Source organism: Lachnellula hyalina, assembly GCF_007821495.1.
Source record: "Lachnellula hyalina strain CBS 185.66 chromosome Unknown contig00076, whole genome shotgun sequence".
Lineage (NCBI taxonomy): Eukaryota > Fungi > Ascomycota > Leotiomycetes > Helotiales > Lachnaceae > Lachnellula > Lachnellula hyalina.
In genome coordinates this window covers 116602-141479 of record NW_022157190.1, presented here as the reverse complement: position 1 = coordinate 141479, position 24878 = coordinate 116602, and the positions used below count along the sequence as shown (strand labels likewise).

General features: G+C 48.2%; 10 protein-coding genes across 10 annotated transcripts; 5 read left to right on the top strand and 5 right to left on the bottom strand.

Moving 5' to 3' along the window:
• Positions 1–51: 51 nt before the first annotated feature.
• On the bottom strand, positions 52–1850 carry FUMR (Fumarate hydratase, mitochondrial; the record flags this gene model as incomplete). The annotated part of the gene is made up of 2 exons (XM_031150333.1): positions 52–414; positions 513–1850. The coding sequence occupies 2 exons, from the start codon at positions 1848–1850 to the stop codon at positions 52–54; spliced, it is 1701 nt and encodes a 566-aa protein (XP_031004959.1).
• Positions 1851–5435: 3585 nt separating this feature from the next.
• Positions 5436–7172, top strand: acu-9 (Malate synthase,glyoxysomal; the record flags this gene model as incomplete). The annotated part of the gene is made up of 3 exons (XM_031150332.1): positions 5436–5796; positions 5850–7059; positions 7115–7172. The coding sequence occupies 3 exons, from the start codon at positions 5436–5438 to the stop codon at positions 7170–7172; spliced, it is 1629 nt and encodes a 542-aa protein (XP_031004958.1).
• A 245-nt stretch (positions 7173–7417) lies between these two features.
• FRE2 (Ferric/cupric reductase transmembrane component) lies at positions 7418–9463 on the bottom strand (the record flags this gene model as incomplete). The annotated part of the gene is made up of 1 exon (XM_031150331.1): positions 7418–9463. The coding sequence occupies one exon, from the start codon at positions 9461–9463 to the stop codon at positions 7418–7420; it is 2046 nt and encodes a 681-aa protein (XP_031004957.1).
• A 1109-nt stretch (positions 9464–10572) lies between these two features.
• LHYA1_G005383 (uncharacterized protein) lies at positions 10573–11176 on the top strand (the record flags this gene model as incomplete). Its single annotated transcript, XM_031150330.1, has 2 exons — positions 10573–11018; positions 11068–11176. 2 exons carry the CDS (start codon positions 10573–10575, stop codon positions 11174–11176), a joined length of 555 nt encoding a protein of 184 aa, XP_031004956.1.
• A 1303-nt stretch (positions 11177–12479) lies between these two features.
• Positions 12480–13194, top strand: LHYA1_G005382 (Uncharacterized protein; the record flags this gene model as incomplete). Its single annotated transcript, XM_031150329.1, has 2 exons — positions 12480–12670; positions 12735–13194. 2 exons carry the CDS (start codon positions 12480–12482, stop codon positions 13192–13194), a joined length of 651 nt encoding a protein of 216 aa, XP_031004955.1.
• A 355-nt stretch (positions 13195–13549) lies between these two features.
• LHYA1_G005381 (Glycosyltransferase family 92 protein) lies at positions 13550–14719 on the bottom strand (the record flags this gene model as incomplete). The annotated part of the gene is made up of 2 exons (XM_031150328.1): positions 13550–14624; positions 14679–14719. 2 exons carry the CDS (start codon positions 14717–14719, stop codon positions 13550–13552), a joined length of 1116 nt encoding a protein of 371 aa, XP_031004954.1.
• Positions 14720–16102: 1383 nt separating this feature from the next.
• Positions 16103–17305, top strand: CSTLP1 (CMP-sialic acid transporter; the record flags this gene model as incomplete). The annotated part of the gene is made up of 1 exon (XM_031150327.1): positions 16103–17305. The coding sequence occupies one exon, from the start codon at positions 16103–16105 to the stop codon at positions 17303–17305; it is 1203 nt and encodes a 400-aa protein (XP_031004953.1).
• A 195-nt stretch (positions 17306–17500) lies between these two features.
• LHYA1_G005379 (uncharacterized protein) lies at positions 17501–18919 on the bottom strand (the record flags this gene model as incomplete). The annotated part of the gene is made up of 1 exon (XM_031150326.1): positions 17501–18919. One exon carries the CDS (start codon positions 18917–18919, stop codon positions 17501–17503), a length of 1419 nt encoding a protein of 472 aa, XP_031004941.1.
• Positions 18920–20049: 1130 nt separating this feature from the next.
• LHYA1_G005378 (uncharacterized protein) lies at positions 20050–21630 on the top strand (the record flags this gene model as incomplete). Its single annotated transcript, XM_031150325.1, has 1 exon — positions 20050–21630. The coding sequence occupies one exon, from the start codon at positions 20050–20052 to the stop codon at positions 21628–21630; it is 1581 nt and encodes a 526-aa protein (XP_031004942.1).
• Positions 21631–21743: 113 nt separating this feature from the next.
• Positions 21744–24227, bottom strand: mycE (Mycinamicin VI 2''-O-methyltransferase; the record flags this gene model as incomplete). The annotated part of the gene is made up of 6 exons (XM_031150324.1): positions 21744–21837; positions 21890–22015; positions 22069–22937; positions 23199–23581; positions 23903–24018; positions 24106–24227. 6 exons carry the CDS (start codon positions 24225–24227, stop codon positions 21744–21746), a joined length of 1710 nt encoding a protein of 569 aa, XP_031004935.1.
• Between the last annotated feature and the right edge of the window lie 651 nt (positions 24228–24878).

Sequence of the window (24878 nt, the reverse complement as noted above, 5' to 3'; positions counted from 1 at the left end):
ATCTCTTATAATTTATTGTACAATTGTACATCTATACACTCATCTACCCATCTAGAGCTTCGGTTTATACTCTTCAGGATTAATCATCAACTCAGGCTTTACAAGCCTGTCAAAATCCTCCTCACTCAAAGCCTTCAATTCCATAGCTGATTCTTTCAGGGTTAAGCCCTTCTTGTGCGCGTTCTTAGCTACCTTGCTTGCCATGTCGTACCCAATCTTAGGGTTCAGGCAAGTAACCAGCATCAAGGACTCCTTTACAATACTGCTGATCTTTTCCTCATTTGCTTGGAGACCGACAACTAAGTTCTTCTCGAAGCTTCGCATGCCGTCACTCAGTATGCGGATGCTGTGAAGAAGGTTTCGAATGACCAAGGGCTTGAAGACGTTCAATTCGAATTGGCCATTCATACCGCCCTGGAAGAGTTAGTGCCAAGTTGAATGCATTTGAAGCTAGAATATCTCGATATTTACTAGGCATGGAGGGAAGATGCGTAGGGATATAGATAACTTACAATCGTCGTAGCTGTGTGGTTGCCAATAACTTGGGCGCACACCATCGTCAGAGCCTCGCACTGAGTTGGGTTTACCTTGCCGGGCATGATACTGCTGCCAGGTTCGTTTTCTGGCAGAGCAAGTTCTCCAAGACCACAACGTGGTCCAGAACCAAGATATCTGATATCCTGAGCTATTTTGAAAAGGGAAGATGCGAGAGTGTTGAGGGATCCTGAAGCCTGTACAATGGCATCATGAGCAGCGAGAGCCTCAAACTTGTTTGGTGCAGTCTTGAACTCAGTGCCAGTCATCTTGCTCACTTCTGAGGCAATGGCCTCTGCGAAGCCCTTGAAGGTGTTTATTCCCGTACCAACAGCAGTTCCTCCCTGGGCCAGCAGACGGAGGTCGGGGAGGGATGATTCGACACGCTTAACGCCATAGTCGAGTTGTGCCACATATCCAGAGAATTCTTGGGCGAGAGTCAAAGGCGTAGCATCCTGGAGATGTGTTCGTCCAATCTTGATGATCTTCTTGGCTTCAAAATCGTCGACCTTTGCCTGGAGAGCATCTCGAAGAGACTTGATGGCTGGCAACAGTTCATTCTCGATTTCGAGCACCGCTGCAATGTGCATAACAGTGGGGAAGGTATCGTTTGAAGAAGCACTCATATTGACATGATCATTGGGATGCACAGGTTTCTTGCTGCCCATCTTTCCTCCAAGTATCTCAATGGCACGATTGGAGATGACCTCGTTCGCATTCATGTTTGACTGTGTTCCGGAGCCGGTCTGCCAGACAACGAGGGGAAAGTGGTCGATCAGCTTGAGAGAAGCTACTTCAGCGGCAGCTTCTTGAATAGCTTTACCAACTTTAGGGTCGAGTCCAAATTGCATGTTGACAGTAGCTGCGGCGCCCTTTAGGATACCGAAAGCCCTGACAATCGGAGGTGGCATGCGATCCTGCGGCTGGTTGATTTTGAAGTTTTCCAGGGACCGTTCTGTTTGTGCTCCCCAGTATTTGTCTGCCGGTACAAGCACCTCGCCGAATGCATCGGTCTCTGCTCTTGTTTCTGCCATTGCGGATGGTGTTGCGTGGAAATGTCTCCCAAAGCGGGGTTGGGAAATGCTCAAGAGCTTCGGAGTGGAGGATAGAGTCGAAGAGGAAGGGAAGGAGCGACTAGGTCTTGAAATCGATTTGGATGCGGCGGCGGAAGCTGCGAATGATCTGCTCTGGAAAGCTCGAGATGGCGTGCATGAGGGGATGTTCAAGGTAGTAGTAGTGAAGGCTGAAGCTCTTGTCCTCGGTACATTTGATAATGTTGCACCTGACAGAGCTCCGCTCCCCGACCGCAGCATCATGGTGGTGGTGAGTGAGTAGGTTATCGCCTGGAAGTGTCAATGATATCCGGAATAGGTCAATTGAAGCTTTGCAAAGATGGCGGGTATACCGAAGAATGCTGAATGTCCTGTCAAACTCCTCAATCGCAATTGCAGGGAAGCTTTAGAAAAAAAGTAATGTTTCGTCAGAAAAGCTTCACGTCGCGAAAAAGCCCGGGCACGCGGATAAATCCGGATACCCTGTTGTCAACTGATTAGATTGTTACTTAGTGGGTCAATGTTCGCAAATATTTAGATTCGGTACAATTATATGCAGCGCTTTCATTTTGACACAATCCTCGTGTACTCCGTATTGTACTGTATAATCCAATCTAATACTCACTTTATTTTTAAAGGTCCTCTTCGCAAATAGAGTTTCTGTCCAAGTTGGGTAACATACTCGGATTCTTCCAAGGTGAAAAAGCGAGCGCATTGTATAAATCCTTATACTAGTCTTGAGTCCTCTCTGAAAAGTTCACGGAGCCCAGAGACTCAGGAGCCAAGAGACTCAGGAGCCACGAGACACTCGTTATGTTGCTATCTCACTTCTTCTGCCTTGAAAAGTTTCATCTCATCTTGGCCACTGGCTCCCCGCTTATTCTATACTGTAGAATTCCTACAGACCGAATGCGACATTCCCTGGGAAGAAATACTATATCTAGATATGTATCTGCTACTCATTCTAGGACACTACGAGCTTGCATGCAAACACATTCCAGAACGGAGAAGTATCAGTTTCCCTGGGAAACTTTAGCAGACACGTACTATGAATCGTCCCTCCTGTCACGATGGCGAAAGTTTGAAAGGAGAATTCATCTCCAGTTTCGGAAGTATAGAGAGGCTCTACTAGAGAAGTATTTGCCCTGGAAAGTCTTCCTGCCTTGCCGCCGTCGCCAGCAGTCAGCTCAGACAAAACTGATCTGTCATATTTTCCCCGAACGTCGATTCAGTCAGTCTCAACGCTGTGCTCCGAGAAAGATTGCGAAAACGAACAGCTTCTCAAGGATCAAGATGAGGCTCCTACCATTATCCTACCGTTTTCGTGGTATAACCGGTTGCGATCGGTCTATACCCTTCGACCTATCAAGTTGGTCGTGGACGGTGTCTGGGGCTTTGTACTTGTGATTATCCGAGTTATCTTCCATCTGGACCCAAACGAGAACTCTATCCGACATCCTACCTTGATGGCCTCCGTGGAGTTGCTGCTTTCTGTGTTGTCCAGGTTAATGAATTTTTGATCCCGAAATGCAGTGCAATATTCTAATGATATTCCAGGAACATTTACTTTGAGATGTAAGTAAGGACCAAAGTCGTTCTGAAATTTCCCGTTGGCTTTTTGACTTGGATACTATCCCAAGCCCTCCGAACTTCCAAAGAGAAGCTCTCCTGTACTTTCAAACCCATTGTGCATAACAGGAGCTAATTCTGTCAATAATAGTGGTTTCCTTTGAAAATCAGTGGATACGAAAGTGGGCCTGCCGCCAACCTTTCCAATCAAATTCCTATCATACGCTGTATATTCTGGAAGTGGCATGGTCACGATATTCTTTATCGTATCAGGCTTTGCAATTAGTCACAAAGCGCTCACTTTAGCATCGTCCGTCTTTCAAAAAGGTATTCAACTATATCTTCCAATAACCGTATCCACCTTGATATCAATGTTTGTTCCGTGTCGCCCATCTATATCCTGTGAACCCGTGGCCGCCGCTCGGCCTTCCAGTAATAGCACCAACGTTCTTTCGCCAGTTGTACGACTGGTATTTAAACATGCTCGTTCTCGTCAACCCCTTTCAGCCTATCGATCGGCAACCCATACTCTCCGCCGTATGATAGCCATCTATGGTGGGCTTATCCTCATACTAGTTTGCTAGATATTTGCAGGGGAGCTAGGAGCTGTTTCAAGAGCCCAGACAGTATGTAAGCTCTTGAGACAGCTTCTAAGCTTCGGAGCTCTTTTCAAACAGTTGACTGTTTACAATGCTAATTCGTTGGAATAGGAGTAAGTTCGACAAGAAATGCTAACCCGCGTTCTAATTAGCTATCCCAATTGAGTTCCGAGGTTCTATCGTGGTGTTTGTTCTCATTCTAGCACTCTCCAGAGTAAAGCAAACGCCACGGCTACTTATCATGGGAATATTTGAGTTTTACGTGATTTGGATTGGACGGTGGGACATGGGCTTCCTTGTTGGTGGCATGGTCCTGGCTGAAATCTAATTCCTGCGCCGAGACCTGTTTCCAGAACCATCTCTCGCGCTTAACAACTCGAGCAATCCATCACAAACTGGAGGGAGCCGATTTTTGAAACACCTGCAGAAGTATCTTCAACATCTCCTGGCTTTTTGCATATTCTTCTTGGGGTTGTTCCTAATCGGCTTCCCTGATTACCACAGCGAAAGGACCCCTGGTTTAATGCGCATACACAGCTGGACGCCAGAGGCTTACCAGACTCTCTACCTCACCCCAAAATTCTGGAATACGTTGGGATCTTTCCTTGTCCTGACGGCAATATCGTTCTCCCCTCCCATCGGAGCTGCCCTAGACTCTACGCCGGCACTCCAAATACCATTCAATACCGGCCTGGCTCAATACTTGGGGTGGACTCCCAATCGACGATCTTTGGGAAGTGGGTAGCGAGCAAATGTTTTGTGAAGGAGTGACTGTAATTGCCTAGAATAGTACCTAGAATAGTACCTAGGGGGAATAAATAGACGTTGGATATAAGAAGGATAGATGGCTGTGATTTTTTCTGTATAGGATAGAGTTCTGGTCTTACTAAGAACCTGGAAAATGGTTTCAGCTCCTTCCCCCTATCTCGCAGACATCTTAGCGAGATGTATTCAGGGATGGATTAATAGGGAACACATACCGAGGCCCCGAGGGTACGGCATATCACGAGACCTGGTCGGAGGAGACCGGATCCAGGTCTCGGAAAGAAAAGGGGGGCCGCCTGTGCGCAGGGACAGCCTTAAGCCGAGGTATGCGATAAGTTCGATATCGGAGGAAATCAGCATCATGATCGGTGGGGTAGGTAGGCGGTAGGTATACAAAGGCTGCAAGCACATGCAAAAGAGACTAAAGAAGTTCACAAAGGTCGAGGTGGATTTCATTTATGAATTTGAATTGGACGGTTTGGAATTGAAATAGGGCAGGCGTAAAAAGTGACAATACCATTGTTACGGGCCTCGTTATAACACAGAGAGAATAGAGAATGGAGAATGGAGAATAAAATGCGTCATAGAGCGGCAAGAGCTCAGAGCTCCAAAGCTGGACTCTTTGACCATTTCTGGGGACTTCCCCACATTCACGAGCTTGCCCGTAACCAGACATCGTTCTCCCCTCCACCCGGATCCACGCTGCTCTACCGAAGGGCTCTCCATTGATTTATTGCCCTCGGGCCATGTCTACTCCAACTACTACTTAGTATTTGATTCACTTTATCTGATCTGGTCTTTATTCTGCTCTGACGCACAATAAAGATACATCACCCAGCCTGTGCCCAAAAACCACTTCCCCGCTCACATTATTGCTGCAAACATCTACGAAAGCTCAACCATAACTACAATCGCAATGGCTACCACCGAGTCCCTCCTCCAAGGCGTGAACGTCGCTGGCTCGATCACAGACTTCAACAGGAAGATCCTCACAAAAGATGCCCTTGCCTTCCTCGCCCTCCTTCACCGTTCCTTCAATGGCACCCGGAAAGAGCTACTCCAGCGCCGTGTAATCAGACAGGCAGAGCTCGACAAGGGCTCTCTGCCTGACTTCCTCCCCGAAACCAAGCATATTCGGGAGAACGATGCTTGGAAGGGAGCCCGTCCTGCTCCGGGCTTGATTGACCGTAGAGTAGAGATCACCGGGCCTACAGACCGAAAGATGGTGGTGAATGCTCTGAACTCGAATGTCTGGACATATATGGCAGATCTCGAAGGTACCTTGCCCCAGCTCAAGATTGTTCGCATGAGCTAACCATGGTATGACTAGATTCGAGTGCCCCTACTTGGGACAACATGATCAACGGGCAGGTCAACCTCTACGATGCTATTCGCAAGCAGGTCGATTTCAAGCAGGGAGAGAAAGAATACAAGCTTCGAACCGATCGCACACTCCCAACGTTGATTGTTCGACCTCGAGGCTGGCACTTGGAGGAAAAGCACTTGACTATTGACGGGGAACCAATGTCTGGCAGTCTGTTCGATTTCGGCCTATACTTCTACCACAACGCGAAGGAGCTCATCCAGCGGGGAACAGGCCCATACTTCTACCTGCCGAAGATGGAGTCTCACCTTGAGGCTCGTCTCTGGAACGATGTTTTCAACCTCTCGCAAGATATCGTTGCTATCCCTCGCGGAACAATCCGAGGAACTGTCTTGATTGAGACTATCCTCGCAGCATTCGAGATGGACGAAATCATCTACGAGCTCCGGGATCACAGCGCAGGACTGAACTGCGGAAGATGGGACTACATTTTCAGCGTGATCAAGAAGTTCCGTCAAAACTCCAACTTCGTCCTCCCAGACCGATCAGCCATCACCATGACCGTGCCTTTCATGGATGCCTATGTCAAGCTCCTCATTCAAACCTGCCATAAACGCCAGGTCCACGCCATGGGAGGCATGGCCGCTCAGATCCCCATCAAGGACGACAAGGCGGCCAACGACAAGGCCATGGAGGGCGTCTACGCCGACAAGCTGCGTGAGGCCAAGGCCGGCCACGACGGGACCTGGGTTGCGCACCCGGCGCTCGCATCCATCGCGTCCGAGGTCTTCAATAAGCACATGCCGACACCCAACCAGATGTTCGTGCGCCGCGAAGACGTGAAGATCGGCCAGAACGACCTCCTGAACATGAACGTCCCAGGCAGCATTACCGAAGACGGCATCCGCAAGAACCTGAATATCGGGCTCGGGTACATGGAGGGCTGGCTCCGAGGTGTCGGCTGTGTGCCCATCAACTATCTTATGGAGGATGCCGCGACCGCTGAAGTCAGCCGGAGTCAGCTCTGGCAGTGGGTTCGACATGGCGTTCCTACAGCTGACGGGAAGAAGGTTGACAAGGCTTATGCCTTGAAGCTGCTGAAGGAGCAGGCGGATGCACTTGCTTCCAAGGGACCCAAAGGAAACAAGTTCCAGCTGGCTGCTCAGTATTTCGCTAGCCAGGTAACTGGAGAGGATTATGCGGATTTCTTGACATCGTAAGTTTCCCCGTCGTCACACACACAAATGGGATTCCTGCTAACTGCTCCACAGTCTTCTTTACAATGAGATCACGAGCGTTGGAAGTTCTTCTCCGGCTTCAAAGCTGTAGGCATGCCTTTTGTATTTAAAGCGAAATTGATTAAACATTCATGAAGAAATTGTATGAAATATATGACATTTTGATCGTTACCGTAGCTCGAGCATGATAGATTTCCGGCAAAGTCCCTCCTTCAACCTGAAAGTATCCTGCGGTATTGTCATGATCAAAACCGCTTGACTTTCCTAAGAGACGATACGTTGAAGTTCAATGGAATATTCATTTATTCATTATAATACTTTAAATAAGCATGCTTATTACGCATAGCCAAATGCCTCGGCATGGACGTAAATCCCCTGTGCTCCCGTCCCCTTATGTACCGCTCGATCATCACTAATAGCAACTACCGCATTCCTCGTGCATTGAACCAGCCCCGGCGGCCCACACACCACAACAGCCATCTCTCCGAGTGCGACCTCAGCCGTCTTCCGGATAATATTCGAGACGTAGGGACGTCCTGATAGGAGGTTGATCCTTGCATCCACCATCCGATTTGGTTTTCCGAACGAGTTTGCTGTCGGAGCTGACCTCGACTCTTTTTGTAGGCGCCTGGATGCGCAGTCACAGGGTGGCGTGATGGCGTTTTCGTCGGTGATGATTCTGGTGCAGCAGCAGTCTTTGATGGAAGAATAAGAAGAGACTGTTGATAAGGTCTCCTCGACATTTTCTGTCAAGACTTTCTTCTCGTCCGAGGAGCTGTCACTGCCGCCGATCTGTATTTTGGTACCACGGGGCGCTCCAGCTCCATTCATAATCGATGACTGGCCACTGGTCAAAGCATCGTCGCAGGTGATGTAAATGCTGATATCGACGGCAATATCGTGGCCCTCGTTGCGTAGAGCCTCAACGTCTCGTACGACTTGGTCAAGCTGCGAAGCGAACCACTCAACGGCTGACTTCTGTTTCACCACCCACACAAAGCGGATATGCCGTGTTACTGCTCCAGCAGGAGGCGAAAGCCCTAGTAATCGGGATGAGGTTGCGGATTTTGCTCCTTTCCACTCCCGGACAATGTCCCTCATTAGCGGCATTGTGAATGTTGCGCCTGTGGAACCAGCTATAAATACCAAGCTGTCGAATTGTCTCAGGGGTCTGATAGTTGCATACGGACCATCGATAAGAACACTTCTCCCGGTGTTCGGTTTGCCTGTGGCAGTGGGGAGACCCGAGTAAGCCTTCTGTGCGTACTTGAAGAATCTCTTCGTTGCCCCTTTCTTAGCACGAACTACGAATTCCAGCTTTCCATCTTCCGGAAGACTAGCGATAGTGAAGGGGTGCGAAGAGAGGGGTGCAAGTGGGTGGCAGGTCAGGAACAGGTGTTGGCCAGCAGCCCATGTGATTGGGGGGTTCATAATGGTGATACGGGTGTGTGATTCATCAAGAGGCTCGAAAGTAGCCCTGCATGCCAGGAAACCAGTGCTGTTCTTGTGCAAGACCGAGAGATTCGCGTAGATGAGATAGATGGCTCGGATGAATCGATCAAAGGCCCAAAATGCAAGCGGTAGCCAAATCCAGATCCTGTTTTCTTCGGGAACGTGGAAATAGAGAGCAGTAAAGAAGCCCAGCCATGAGATAATGTGCTGAACGATGAAAAATTCGTATGAAAGTTTACGGATGGGTGCAACGGATGACAGTACAAGCCATAGCAAAATCGATCCGGCTGCTATGCCTCTCTGTGTGAGAGCATCGGTCTTGACCTTGACCCCTACGTAGTCATATTTTGCCCATTCTGAAAACCAAAACCCCATATGAATGAAGACTGTGAAAAGGAGGGCCCTCGCTACCCATCGATGGAGCCAGGCTAGACGCTCGTAGCCAACGCCGGTGAAAAAGCCGATGATGTTGCGTTTTCCGGCAAGTAAAACAATCAGTGGCATCTGACAAACAGCGATAAATCCTGATCGATAACCAATATCCTCCCACTGAAGGAAGTCTTTCGGGTCCAGTCTGTAGAACACACAGACTACAATCAACACCACGTAGCCCACCATCATTATAAGTGGCCCGACAGGAGGGAGGTAAAAGTGCCAATTGCGAAAGGATAGTGGGCTGGAATAGTAGCTGAACTCTCTGATAATCGCTGAGGCGGTAGCATGCGCCTGGAAGAAGAACGATCTCGGTTTGGCGGCGCCAGATACATTTCTCGACGATAATATCCGTTGATGGCAAAGAATCCTATTCAGAACGTTCGCTATCGTAGCTACTCCAATAGCCGTACCAACAAAGGCCCAGAATATCTGCTGCATGTAGAAGAGCCCCGGCACTCCAGGTGCCATGGTCATCATTCCGCCCATGGAATCCATTTTGATAGATCCTTTCCGGTAGTTCAGACGCTTCGAGCTGGCCTTTCGAATGGACAAGGATTTCTAAGAAGGCCTTTGGACAATTAGTTGACTACTACGGCTTGACAAGCCTGAATTCATGAAATGGCAGTCTGCAGTGATGTGAAATGCATTGAAATTAACGAGCAAGAGGAAAATGGCTATAGGAATTCGCAGATGGAGAAATGACAAATCTATATGAATGTTATAGTGGGCGCCAGGTCACCCACCGTCTGAATAACAGTCAAGCTTTACCTGACTGTACAATACGTCTTGCCAAGCCGCGATCCCCTCTGCGACTTGCAGAAGAGGAAGAGTAAGAGAAAGGGGCGCAAATCCGCGCACACCTGCCTCCATAGCAAGGTGCAACCCCCGTGAAGAATGTGAAGGAGAGACGAGCAAGTTTAGATGCATGGCGGGGTGGAGTGTGAGTGGGGTGGGGTGGGGTGGGATGCAAGGATCCGCAAACGGGAGTGGGAGGTTGTTACTTGTTTGGGGCAAGTAGCCAAGCCGCTTTACACAGACCATCTTTTATATTCAAGCATCACAGGTCATAATTAACCAGAACCCTTCAAATTAGTTATAGAATCATTTCCACGCTTTGAAGATATATATTGACGAATTCTAGAGACTCTTTCTCATACAGAGTGAAGGCAGGAAAATGTATTCTGATACGTGGAGCATGGATTAAGCTAAGTACTGCAAGCACGTGATTACGTACCCGATAAGGCAGCTTTAGATTTGAGCACATTTGCGCCAGTTCTTCATGTTCCGCAATCTTTACTGCCCCAAACGGTCAAACCATGCGCGTCCCTGCAAAAGAAAAGAAGGGAAGGTCCCCTCCTCCAAGAATGTACACGTTTCGGTCTGCAGCATTTGAGCCAAAAGTTGTTGCAATACCAGTATCCGATTCCACGGCTTCTCCCTCATATTCTCTCATCGCTTCTTTCACACTTCCTTTAAGATCTAGTCCGTCTGCTCTTACCACTGCTTGCTTATCATCACCCGCGAACAAGAACCAAACAGCATTACCTCCGCAACTTTAAAGCAGAGCCCTGAACCAATCAAGCCTTTTCAAAACCTATCACAAAATGGACGATATGGATATGTCTTCGTCCAACGATACCACCATGTCAATGTCCATGATGTCTATGACATTCTTCACCAGCACCTCGACGCCATTATACTCTGCCATGTGGGCTCCGACGAGCACTGGGCAGTACGCGGGAACCTGCATTTTCCTGATCGTCTTGGCAACTATTTTCCGAGGTCTGCTGGCTGTCAAGGCGTGGAAGGAAACGGCGTGGATGGATGCTGAATTCAACCGACGCTATGTGACGGTGGCTGGGAGAGAGTCCCTGCCCAAACGGATTTCTTCGGATTCCGATAGCAAAACAATGGTTCTAAGTGAGAACGGCGTTGAGGAGGACGTGGTGGTCGTCAAGAAGAGGAATATGGGTACTCGACCTTGGAGGATCACCACGGACCCTGTTCGCGCTGTGATGGATACTGTTATCGCTGGTGTTGGTTACCTATTGTATGTTTCCCCTCCTGTTTTTTCTTTGTCTGTGCTAACAATTTTCTAGGATGCTGGGAGTCATGACTATGAACGTTGGATACTTTTTGTCAATATTGGGAGGCACGTTTCTCGGAAGTCTGGCTCTTGGGCGGTATTCAATTCAAGAACAACACTAGAGTTGCATTTGTTTTGATGATTATGAGTGATGATTGGCGTTCGGACACACATTGAATCCCCCAGCCGGCCTAGGGGATCGAGTAGCAATGTTGACTATAATATGACAAGAAATAAACCAATAAACCATCACAATCTTCCACTGTGACCTTTATAATTCAGCATATATCTATTTGATGCTAGATTATATGAGTGGCTTTTCTGTTCGTTTTTTTATAAGGCTTCGTGAGCTGCTATAACAAATAACAAATACACTGAAGTAGACTTTATACAAAGCCACCAAATCCATGGTGTTTCCATGGTGCCTCTCTTGATTTTCCTCTATTGCCCGGCCCATTGAAGCCCTTCTGCGGGCATTGAAAAACATCGGCCGACCTTGCCTCGGCACGCTAGCAGGGTACGGAGGATCCAACCCTATTTACCCGCAGAATCTTGCTCAAATGCTCTCTCACTCCATCCCATCTCTTGGCGTCTATCAAGAGACCTTCTTTCCTTCAGGGCAGCTGCTGATACAATGTCAGGCTGCCACGCGGGAGCTATCAGCGACGGCGAATATCAAAACGTCCAAAGATCAAATTGAAAGTAACGCCGCTGAGCGCTATCTAGGTCCTTTCGGGATCCCCCTTCCAGTTACAGTCCAGCTGGAACCTCGGGCTCTAAGTAAGCTTAGTTTCAACCACGGCGACACCTTCGGTCGGTACGGGCGCTAAGTGGCATTTGGAAGTAAAGCTGGTGAAGAAGGATTTAACTTATGTAAGGCTCGTGGGGTGTTTCGGGTCCATACGTACATTTGCGCTTGGCCGGAACGAGAACCAGCCTGCTCAATACACAGGTTAAAGTTCCGAGCAATTGTGCTCCGTATGTTTCCAGAGACTTGTGTTATACAAGTACAAAGCAGAGACAATGAAGCTTGAGTCAATGATCAGAGACGGGCCGTCCCGACGTCGTGTTATGTACGAGTATAGTACTCAGTACCTACTTTGGAAATTCCCAAGTCACCAAAAGCTGATGTGAATTGGTTGCTCCCCTCCATTTGTATAATCGACTCTAATCTGCTCACATGGTGCTTGCTCTCTTCGCCAGGGACTGCTTGGCATCTTGGCAGTGCAGTTTCCATGACATTTATATAGTGTATCCCCTTTTGTAAGCAAGCAATTCCTACCCAGACAAGCTTGTGCGAATCATTTGTTCGTCCTACAGATATAATCTTCGTTGCTCTGTCGGTGATTTCAAGACCCCCATTCCTAGAAGAGAGCCTTTTCCTGCTTCTACAACTACAGCTCTTCAACTCCACAACTCTCCAGAATGAAGACCGCACTCTTTGCGCTGGCTGCGTTGGCGCCACTTGCTTCGGCACATTTCAAGCTCAACTACCCAGCTGCCCGTGGCTTTAACGAAGACAACCTTGCCCAATTCCCATGCGGCTCCTTTGATACGCCTTCCAGCAATCGTACTGTATGGCCAGTCTCAAATGGCTCCATCGGTCTAGAGATGGGGTATGCTAAGCTCCCCAACCCCCAATAAAGAAAACCCGGCATGCTAACCAAGTCACCTATGCAGACACATCGATGCCAACGTCGAAGTCTTGATCGGATTCGGCAACAACCCCGGCTCAGCCTTCAACACCGTCCTTCGAAAGACCTTCACGGAGCAAGGCTTGGGCGCTTTCTGCATGACGAGCTTCTCCCTCCCCGAAGGAGTAAATGTCACTGATGGCACCAATGCCACCATTCAAGTCTTGACCAACGGTGATCCCGATGGCGGACTTTACAACTGTGCCGATATCACATTCTCGACCTCAGCACCTGACCCCGACGCTGGTGTATGTACGAATGGAACGGGCGTCAAGACAATCGCAGCCACGTCCACTCAACAACCAAACGAGACGACGGATGCATCGACTTCAACCTCCGCTTCGGCTTCGGCGTCGGGAAGCAAGAGTGCGGCGGTTTCGGCGCTGAATGCTGGGATTGGCGGCTTGGCTATGGCTGGTGCGGCAGCTTTGGCAATTGTATTGTGAATAGAGAGCGTAGCATGAACGGTACATCATTTCTAGGCATAAGGAAATATGGGCAACTGGTACGGAGTATAAAAATGCAAATCATAATTCCCATCAACATTGAGGTATTCTTGGCTTGTTTTAAGGACTACTTACTACTAAGCCGAAATCGCAGAATGCAAGCTTTGAACCCCGAAATAACTTCAACGAAATACTAGCCAAGACTACCTGGAGGAAAATATGGGTACCGTATGTCACGTGATAAATCACGTGGAAGGGTGATTTCAAAGATATTTGCAACCCCGTCATCTTCTACTCCGCATCTTACAGTATAACAATATACACCTCCCAACGCCAAACCCAACAAGTATATCCTCTATGGATTATACTGTGCCATTTCATTGCACTCTTCCTGTGGAATATCATTCTCAACATGATTCCAATACGCTTGATTCTTGGGGTTGCTCATCCCATTACCCCTCAACAGCTTCTGCTCATATTCCTCCTTGCTCTTGACAGAATAGTGGTGTAGTGCAATACGATCTCTAGTTACCGGGCTTCGCCAGGCGATACTGTCGATTACGTCTCCGTTCTCTCCAACTGTCATGGCGCCATCTTTGAGGTTAAACTTGTGCGGGTTTAGGCACGAATCAAAGAGGGACATCTTCACGATCGATTTGATGTGGTGATTGTCATCTGTCCCGCCGTATAACTCTTTGGGGGTATCGACTAGACAGGTTGTGAAGGCTTTTCGGCACGATTCCGGCCGCTTCAAGAGCCCTTGGGATGTATGTGTCTTCCAGTTCACCCCCAGGGCGCCTACCCGATCATCCGAGTCGAAGCTTTTGAGGACATCATTTACTGTTTCTTTCTTGGACGTGGCTTCGAGGAATTCGTCCACATCGATGAATGCCATCCAGGTATGGTTTGTGCCGTGCCATTCGGCACACTGGGCATAAAACGCGGCTTGCATTCTGTGAACGCGGGTCGCACGGTCCTGGAAGTGGAAGGTAATGGCGGGCCTTGGAATGCCCCAGTCTATGTCGCGGCTTGAGAGTGGAGGATCGGAGCCGTCGTCCATGACGTAGAAGCGTCTGACTCCAATGTGGTGGTAGTGGTGAGTGAACCATTCCGGGAGATCTCGAGTCTGGTCCTTTACGGAGAGGCAAATCGCTAGGTATTCATCCTCTGCATTTCCTGTCGCCGCTGAAGCTGAAGCCGCTGCCACAGCTACACTTGTTGTTAGGTCTGTCGCTCCCGAGTTCGCTTCATGATGGTTCTGCTTCTTCGAACCTTCCGCGTTTGTTGGCGATCCTTTCGTCTCTTCTATTGTACTAGGAGCGTTTTCTTTGGTTGCTGTTGAGTCGTGCAAGTCGTCGAAGTTTCCATGCTTTGGTTTCGACGACGAATGCGACTGAGGAAGCTTCTCTTTGAGCGTTTGAAACTCGTTACTGTATAGAACGAAGTGTGATGTCATCAAGAACATAACCAGAAGGATGATGAACCGCCAGTTGATACACGACACCATAGAAGTCTTGGACCCCATGTTATCGGCTTCGAGACTTAAGATAGGAATGAAGGTTTTGCAAAGGAATGAAGCTCTTGCAAAGGAATGAAGCTTTTACAAAGGGATGAAAATAAAGAACAATCATCCAGAAATACCTCCTCAAAGTTCTATTACTAGGGAGGGGTATGCCGCAGCGATCCTGAGTCCAATTAGACCCATAGCGATAGAGGCATAATCATTCGATCCCTGATTTTGTCTTCTCTTATTATGAGATGTGATTTACGGGCTTGCGTGTCACCTCTAATTCTTCTCGAGTATATACACAGATTAGGCTTAGAGTAAACCCACAATGTTGTGCAGGAAACTCGCGATTCGTAATTCAGATCCACCAGTCCCTACTCCGTAAGTAGGTAAACATGTCGACACATCTCGTATCTACTAGCCACTCAAGGGATGTCGAATTTATACTCGTAAATCTATGTCTCCAATGATAACGGTAACAAACGATGGCTCAGCCCTCATGCTCTACGCAAGGGACGTGTTGCTGTTATCTGGGAGAAGCAAGGGCCTCAGGCATTTCAGACGTACAGTACGAAGTACAAGCATGTCTAGATCTAAAGTTGATCGATCAGAAAGCTTAAGATACGAGGTCCCGAATTCGCGTCGCCTGTGGTGCCGACAGATAATTAATCCCTGTGGAGATCTTTGAAACAGGCAACATAAACCTTGGGGGCTCAGACATCTATCATCTATGGAGGTAAATTTAGGAGCAACGCGTATTAAATTGGATCGGACGCGTATATTCAGGTGAGCTCTGATAGCGATAAAAAGGCTTATTTGCCCTTGCAGTATTCTGACCAATCGAAGACAAGAGCGTAAGCAAGGAGTAAAACTACTCGGGTTCGGGCCAGACCTTCTTAGCCTTACGGAGGCGTAAGGCTAAGAAGGTACCTTGGTCTAGCAAGGTTCAAGTACTCGTATCTGATGTGCTTCTGGAATAAGCCGGTATTCAAAGCTTAGCATCCGTCGCTGTAGAAAAGAAAAATAACTCTTCCTTTTTACTTCGTCCCAGGCGTATCTATTGTGCCAAGAATTCTATAGCAGGGGGGTAAAGAACAGTGGTAAACGCACCAAAGCAAGGCCCCCTTGCCCTGGTCTTTTTGGCACAATAGATACGCCTGGGACGAAGTAGCTCGCTGTGTGTCTTTCCTTGTATGGGAAAAGAGCGACCAATATAAAGAGCCTCCCAGCTGGGGCTTGAGTGTGGCTGACTGTGGTATTGCAAAGTCTCAAAGTATGTCTTGAAATTGTTGTGGCACGAGTCTTGCTCGTTCCTTCCGCCATCTCTATTGAAGATCTCGGCATTGGAATGTCAATTGGAATGTCAATTCATCTCTACATTCACAAGTTTCTGCTCCAAAAATGACCCTCTCGACATCTTCACTCCTCCTTATTGTGTATGTCAGTTGTGAGACGACCAGAGCAAACTATGCCTACCATGCTTTTCACAACTTCCCCCAAATCTCAGCCTCCTTGATAGCGTTGCTCTCGGGGGTACTCAAGCTGGCAATCGCCATAATCTTTCTCCTCCGATCCGACAATGGGATCACGATCTCGAGTTTCCACAAGTTCATACAGACGGTGCAGCAAGGGCAGTCCGATTTTAGAAGGATGCTCAGATATGCCATTCCAGCTGCGCTGTACCTTATTAACAATCTGATTTACTATACGGTGCTTCCGAAAACTTCACCCGGCCTCCTACAAGTCTGCGTCCTCGCCAAGCTACCGACAACGGGAATTCTCCATCACTATATGATCAAGCCACAGAAAAACGTTCACGCCTGGATTTCGCTGTTATTCTTGTGCATTGGCCTGGTCATCTTCAATGTTCCTTCCAAGACGGATGAACATAAGTCGATTGCTGAGGCGGGGTCAGCCTGGTACCTTGCCCCACTCGCCGGCTTTGCCATAGCCTGCTTCTCTGCACTGGCGAGCATTAGTGCCGAAACGTCTACCAAAACGGGGGACTTCTGGGAATCCCAAGCTTACCTTTACGTCTGGGGCATCGTATTCGCAATCATAGCATATCCCCTAATACCTTCAAGTGGGACGGAACCTGGTGAGAGAAGTCAAGGTTCTGTCCTATCTGGTGAGGGAATGTCAATCATAGGTCTGGTGGTCATCACATCAGGCATGGGACTTGTGGTAGCAGTGGTGCTTCGGGCGCGAGACAACATTTTGAAGATGATTGGGACCGCTGCTTCTCTCGTCACCGTTTCAGCTAGTCAATATATTTTGTTCCCAGAGCTTCGGTCATCCACATTCACGACATGGCGAGTGTGCGGAGGAGGTATTGTAGTGATAAGCACATGGTGCTACAATCACTACAGTCAAATTCCATGGCCGCCGAAGGACAGCAAGGAGTTCGCCGACGAACAAGTCCCAGAAACTGAGTTCCTGTTGATCGAAGAATCCTCATCGCAGGAAAAAGAAGCCATCACGAATGATCTTACAGCTGAAACTTCCACCAAGGGCGATCTTCTCCAACCAGATTCTACAAAGATACTGGCTTGTGCTATAGTGATAGCTTTCGCCACGATGGAGGTCGCGTTATCTAAGTCGTGAAGGATACGTGTTGAGCAAGTGTTGCTGCATCTACTTCAGTACGACATGGAAATGTGCGTGGAGTCATCAATCATGGAGCATTTGATGTGATGATGGCAGAACATTTTGAAATTCTAATAAAACCTTTGAAAACTTTTGAAAACTTTTCAACAAGTACATTAAAACGTGTGTCCATTCTTCTATCAAAAACCGACCTCAAGGAAACGCCTCCATGATATCAGTCCCATCCACTACCATCAATTTCGTATTGAGACTTCCCTTCACGGTATTAGGTTCCGAATATCCCCGGTCCAGACCTGATTTTGAACTTCCTGGGAAGATGGAAGTTTCGAAGAAGTCATCGGTATCGTCGACTGTCCTCGCATAAGCAATCAACGAAGAGAAGGAAGACGTAATAATCCCGATCCAAAACTGCGCTCCAACCAAGACCTGGTATTCCACAATGCCTTTCTGGTCGAATCCTAAAGCTTCGACTCTAGCAAGAGTTTCATTCTGCTTAGCTAGCAGTGTCCATTTGTCATGAACCACAAAGCCTAGTGGTACCAGCATTTCCCGAAATGCCCGGATTGCAGTAGAATCTCCACAGCTGACGTATACAGCCTTGATTTCATAAGAGACACTGGCTTTAATCTTTTGAATCTCGGCGACGTAGGCCTCCATCTGGGTTTGGACTGTACCAAATCCTCCTGGCCAATCGTTCTCTCCTCGAAGATGAACACCGATAAACGCGCCTTGATGAAGCTCGTCGCTCTTCAGAATCTGATCGCCCAAGTCAAGAAGATCGCGATTGAACTTGAGGACTTTGAAAAGTGCTTTGCGGATTGTGGATAGTTCGGCAGCAACCATGTAGTTGAATCCAATGTATGTATCTCCAAAAGAGACAACGGCCGGTGATGAAGGAGTGATATCAGCGAAAGTCATGTTATCTTGCTCCAACGTATACCTCACCAGCTCCCGAAACGTGGTGTTGCTGTGAGCGGCTTCCTTGTATAGCCTGAATTTCGGTTCGATGACTTTGGTGATTCCACTTCTGTCGTCACATTGTCGGATTTGAAGTTGTGGGCACTGTTCTGCTAATGCTTCTTGCATGTATCCCATATTCCAGAAGAAATCTGCACAGACTGTCTTGTCATTCGTGTTCACCAAGTCATTTTCGTCCCTAGTCGTTGCCGAGGGAATGATCATGCCGGCGCCAGTATCAATTGCCAGTCGAAGACATGTCTGCACCCTGTTCCTAGCATTGTTGAGCCCGCCACACATCGAAGTACTATTGTCACCACAGTTACTATGGCATTGAACCCATAATCCATCAGTCCAGTTGGTTTCCTTGCACAGGTGGAGTAGGCCATCGAAGGCATCACTAGAATCTGGATCTAATGGATCGGGCGCAGGAGTTGCGCTAAAGGCGTTTGCGCTGGGTGTGGATACATCAGAAGGGAGGCTTCCGGGGGTTGTAGGGGATGCATGATGTGTATTATCGTCAGTAATTTTGAAGATTTCGCTTTCCTGGATTGCGTGGAATGACTCGGGAATGCGACGGCCATGAAAGTACACAAGATATACAACAAGAGCGGCTACGACGGACACAACGAGGGTTCGTTGCTGGCCGAGCATTGTATATAGTAATCCAATGTAGCTTTGATTTGTTCAAATATACTCTGGAGCGTTGATGATAGGACCTCCATCCCGATAGGGCTAGCTAGACACTGTCAGCTTCGACATGCAAACCAATACCAGATATACTTCGTGGCTTTTGGTGCTAAGGGATGTCAGATCTGACAATAGCCCTCCGACGAACCCCCCTTGCATGATGAAGCTAATGATAACTATACGCGTTTACGCGCCACCTCAGCCCATGCGACCGCCATGATGACGCGGCAGGGAACCGCTGTGCTGCCCGACCCAAGTACTACCGAGAAGGTGATATGGACTCTAGAGGGTTATGTAGTTGTAAAGTAATAGTATTACAGAAAGATGAAGAGAAAGCTAGCTACGACTATGAAGGCGAAGGCGCTCTGGAGGGGTCGGACCGCCTGATTTGGGGAGCCAGCGGCGCTAGCGACACTAGCTCTGTAGTCACGTGTACTGCCACCTTGTTACAACTACCGATTCTTGAAGGTTCAGAAACAATACCTACGACAGCGTAAGGAGAAACGACGAAACAACAATGGGATAACTTGACACTAATACGATTTGAGGTCTGACATCCATATAATGACAATAAGAGCCAAGAACTGTGATGTCTTATGCGGTAGTCACCATTGGTGCGCACACGAGCAAAATGGGACACCAAATATACGCGAATAAAGACATATTTGACGAATTGAACCTCTTCTTAAGGACTTCTTGGAAACTGCCTTTGTCTACTGAGTACCTAGGGTGGGTATATCATGATCCTTTGAGCTTATTCACGGCACTTGGGTGGTCCTCACACCCCTATCTCAGCTCGGCTATTTTCATGGCTGATCTCGCGTTGCCAGATCCGCGTTCTTCGATTGGATCGCGTTGTAACTTTGCTCAGGAATTATCTTCGCGATGTACAGAATTCGAAGACACGGGGTCTTGTGTGAGTTTCACTTATGACTTGCACATCATTCCGGTCTAGTGGCAGGAATGTAAGGAATGTGAAATGCTATTTTTCATTTATAAACTTCAACCAAGTCTCCGCTTACGATGCAGCAGCAGCTGCAAACCGCTCGCCCATCTCATAAATTGACTGCCAGATGAATTCTTTAAGCAACAAAATGAATACAGCATGGCTGAATCGAAATGCAGTTCCATCATCCGCAAAATATGACATGTTGCCTGTTACTGAAGACCAAGAAATCACACGCGGTGCAGCATCACTTTCTCGATGCAGTGACGTTGATTCATCAGCCAGCCCTGAAGTCGAATTCAAAGATTCCCCCACAAGCCGGCCATGGCTCGACTTTCAGTTGCCGACATGGGGGAGTTCCTTTACTTCGTCCGGCACTCCATCAGAGGAACCAGTAAGGTCTTCTCGCAGACTGCACTCGACATCATGGCTCGATGGACTGCGTGGGGTTGCTTCCCTACTGGTTGTATTTCATCACACTTTCTGGCTTTGGTACCCTAAGCTCAGCGAGGGCTGGGGCAGCAATCCAGACAACTACTGGTTGATCCAGCTACCCTTCATACGAATCTTCTATGCCGCGGGGAGTTCTATGGTTGCAATATTCTTCGTCGTATCCGGCTTTTCACTGAGCTACAAACCTCTTAGCCTTATTCGAACCGGTCGCTCTCCCGAATTGCTGGGTTCTTTGAGTTCCTCGGTTTTTCGCCGTCAGTTGAGACTGGTGCTTCCTCCTGCTGCAATTACTTTCGTTTCGATGCTTGTGACCCATGCAGGCTGGTATGGAACAGGGGAAGCCTCGCGTCAGCCTATCCGTCTCGACTCCCTGGCAGCAAATGTGTTCCTTTGGATGCAGAGCGTGGTAGAACTTGCAGACCCTTTCCGTGCCATCATACATCCCGGGGACTACGAACCTACGTACGATATTAACTTATGGACTATACCGGTTGAGATACATGGATCTATGGTTATCTTCATCACTCTGCTTGGCATCTCGAAGTTGCATGCGTCGGTTAGACTTGCAGTGCTTGTCTCCATCGTTGTGTTCCTCTTTGCCAACGGATATACCCATCTGTTTCTCTTCCTCAGCGGCGTACTTCTGGCAGAGTTACACTACATTCGCGAGGAACGAACAAGCGGGGTACAAATCCCAGCTTCGCAACAGCGAGACACTGCAGATTTGGCGCGAGCGCCAACACCACAACTCAAACACGAGCAGCAATGCTCGAAAGGAATGAAGTTATTCTGGAACCTCAACTTCCTACTCGCAATATTCGTGTGCTGTATGCCCTCTCGTATTCACGGCTCCGGAACATCCCCGGGGTACATAACTTTGTTCTCCTTGGTCCCCGCATCCCACCTGAAGCCGTATATCGAAGATGAGTTTTGGATTTTCCTCGCCGCCTCCCACCTAGTCTTCACAATTGACAATGCGAAATTCCTTCAGTTTATGTTCACGAATCGCTTCTCGCAGTATCTAGGCGAGATATCCTTCGCGTTGTACATCATACAAGGAACTTTCTTGTACTCTCTTGGGTGGAATTTATCGGCGAGGGCTTTGGATTGGACGGGCAGAGACCCTGGGTTTCAATATGCGTCGGGAATATTTCTTACGTGCTTAGTTATGTATCCGCTCTTGTTCTGGACTGCGGATATTGTGGCACGGCACGTAGATGCAAGGAGTGTGAGGTCTGCTAGGTGGCTCTGGCTTAAAACTACCATTGCTACATAGGGGGTTCTGAGAACTTCATCATGGAATAATCAACAAATATAATTAGATAATTTTCTTCAGGTGACTATGATTAAACTAATATGGATCTGTAACCGTGCGTCTCCAGGGTCTAATTACCCATTTATACGCTCGGTCGTCGCAAGTCTGTACTCTGGGCACCATTCGTCAAGACTAAACATGTGGTTTTGGATGAACCTTGTTGGTTGACTACAATACTGTCAGCACCCGGATAACTTCACTTGAGAGATGTTAGGCTTACTGCAGTCCTAGTGGATTGGGATAATCAATCGTTTCCACGGCAAACGTTCTTGCGATTTCCGCCGACGGCAACTTGATGCCATCCTCGACCCCTTCCTCGATCTCCCGATCTTCAAGATCCCTCATCCTGTGTATAATCAGCTCGCGTCCTTGATAGCCTAAGTTAGTAGATAGACCTACCTTGCGTAAAACCACTGATCCTCCGGATGAGGATTTGGGTTCTTCACCCATTCCCATTCCTCCAACACTCTCAAAATGGTACTTCGTCTCCTCAAACTCAGACCCCCATTGTAGCCAATTCCCCACACCGGATGAATAGGAGCCCCGATCAGATGGTACTCGAAAAAGTCCTCGACCTTCCGGACCGAAGCTCCGCACAGAATGCTGTCCGTCTGAAATAAGAGGATGTGTTCTGCCGGAGCCAGGTCCTTCCACAGCCAATCCGTAGTCAGGAAATCCGACACCGAGTTCCAGTTGGGGAAAAAGACACCTTCGGCGAGTGGACGAACGACAATACGTCCGCTGCGTTGATGGCGAAGCAGGGCGGCGGACGTGCTAAAGGAGCCAAAGTTCTCGGCGGACGTGTATATGATGAGCGGCCACTCGTTACCAAGCACGGCACTAAAGTGCAGCACCAGAGGCACGATGCCAGCGGATGGGCGGGTCTCGATAACGACGGCAGCTTTTATGCTGGTGCTGACATTGACGGTCATATGCTCCTCGCTGAGGTTCGGATCTGTTTTATCGCGCGTGTGGTTTTTCAGAGAGTTGTAGGCATGGAATGGGGACGAGAAAATCGTGTAGTTTGTGGTATTCCCCAGGGCTGCTGACAAGGAGGAGAAATTGAACCTGCTGCTACCAGCTGGACTGAGGACGGCTTTGAAGAAACAGCCTACGAGGATCAGCCAGAGGACTGGATAAATCCATTTCCGCCATTGTGCTGCCATACTCATCTGAATAGATGGCGCTGAGTCTTGTGATTCCCATCTTAAGTTGAGCTGTTGATGCTTCCCTTGGGGAAATCTGATACATTGATCTTCGTGGATTACCTAAGTTGGAATGTGGGAGACTATTCTGAGACATGCGTCGGGGCACAATTCCTGGCTGTCTGGAATGGGAGACATGTCATTAAAATATGGCACCGATATGCAGGGAGATTTGAGATAACAAGAAGAAGAAAAGCACCATGCATGAAAGTAGGGAGGCTAGTATTGCAGATGCCAACCATTGATTCTTACTATAACGTTGCATCAATTCAAAATCCTCCTTCACTTCAGACGCCCAAGCCCGTTTCCCCTCTTTCTCGTCACCGGCGTCTTATAATCTGGACGCTTTGTCAAAGCAACACACTCTTGTGTATACTCTAGAGAGATAACGTCCTTGCTAATGGGAGATTTATCAGGAATCCCATCCGCCCTATTAATATCATCCAGCATATCCTTCAAATCTCCCAACATGGTATCGGGTTTCTCATAACCCCCCCCAAACCCGGGAAGATAGCTGGTGGCAAGATCCTCGATGAAGTACACCCCGCCCGGCTTCACATGAGGCCAGAGAACACTCAACGACGTCCGTTGCTGATCCATGGTGTGACCCCCATCATCGATGATAACGTCGAAATCCCCTCCAGCCTCCACGATGAACTGTTGCATGAACGGAACACTGGCCTGGTCGCCGGTGAAAATGGTGGCATCTTGGGTCACGTTGGCCCATTTCTCCACACACGCGGCGTCGTGTTCGATGTAGTAGAGGTCGACGTTGCTGAAATAGTCAAGCCACTAGATCACGGGGGAGTTAGTCATTTCCTATGCACGACGGTTTCGGGAGTACAGGGAGCTTATATTTCCAGTTTGGGAGATTTATAGGAGGAGTTAGAGCACATGAGATGAGACATAGTAAAGGGGGGGCAGGGTAGAGTCAAAGAGCCACATCCTTACGGTGTAGTAAGATGCTCCCGGACCGTAATCCATGTTGCAGCCGAGACCAATCTCCAACATCTTGGTCTTCTTGTCACGGAATGGCGCAAGGCGGTGTTCGTACATCTGCTCGTAGTGATGTGACTGGACCTTGTCCGTTCCATGGCTGTCGGCTATCTCGTAGAACGTTGGTCGGACTGCGAGTGGAAGTTTCCTATATACAATAGCTACAGTCAGTTTGGCTGCGCTTTTGTTCGTGCGCCGCGTGATCGATATATGCAACACACAAAGTGTCTCTTACCCTTTGATATAGTTCATTGGCAGTTGTGGGAGATTGTCCCGCCCATGCCAGAGTGTTGTGAGGAATATCAGGACAATGACAGCGAGTGCGATTGGGAAACGACTGATTCGTGGTGTCGACATGTTGAGATAGCAGGTTCTTAGTCAAGAAACCCAGAAATCATACTCGTATCTCAAGAAAATGAATGCTTTTGAGGCAAGAAGATGACATTGTAAAGGAGTTTGTAAAGCAGTCTCCTTATTGTTCATTCCAAAGATTCACTATCTGCATACCTAGAACCTAAATTTTCTGGTGTGGAAAATTGTATCCACCATCCCTAACTAGTTTTCCTTGCCTGAGGAAACTTGACATAGATAGGAAGTATAAATGAACCCCGAACATTAAGTCAGTTTGAAGTTCTGGGCTTGCTAGAGGCCCCGGAGGCTGTACCTTAAGCTGTACCCGATACCGTACTATCTCACCACACCACCAAGCCATTTTTTTACACGGTCTCGTTTAAACACCAACTAAGGGAGGCATCTGATTAGTCCACATAGTAAGGAGTAAGTTAAATGAGGACCTTACACCCTAGCATTCTCCCGCAAATATGGCAAAACACCCTACCCAATCGTCCAATACCATACATAGCCTTAAGCGAGACTGTGTAGCTTGGTGGTGAGATAGTACGGTATGGTTGCCCTTGCCTCTAAGAATAATATTTGAAACAGATAGCTGACCAGATGAGGTATGCAGGGAAGCCTCTAACATCATCTGGCATGATTTCCAAGGCTTTT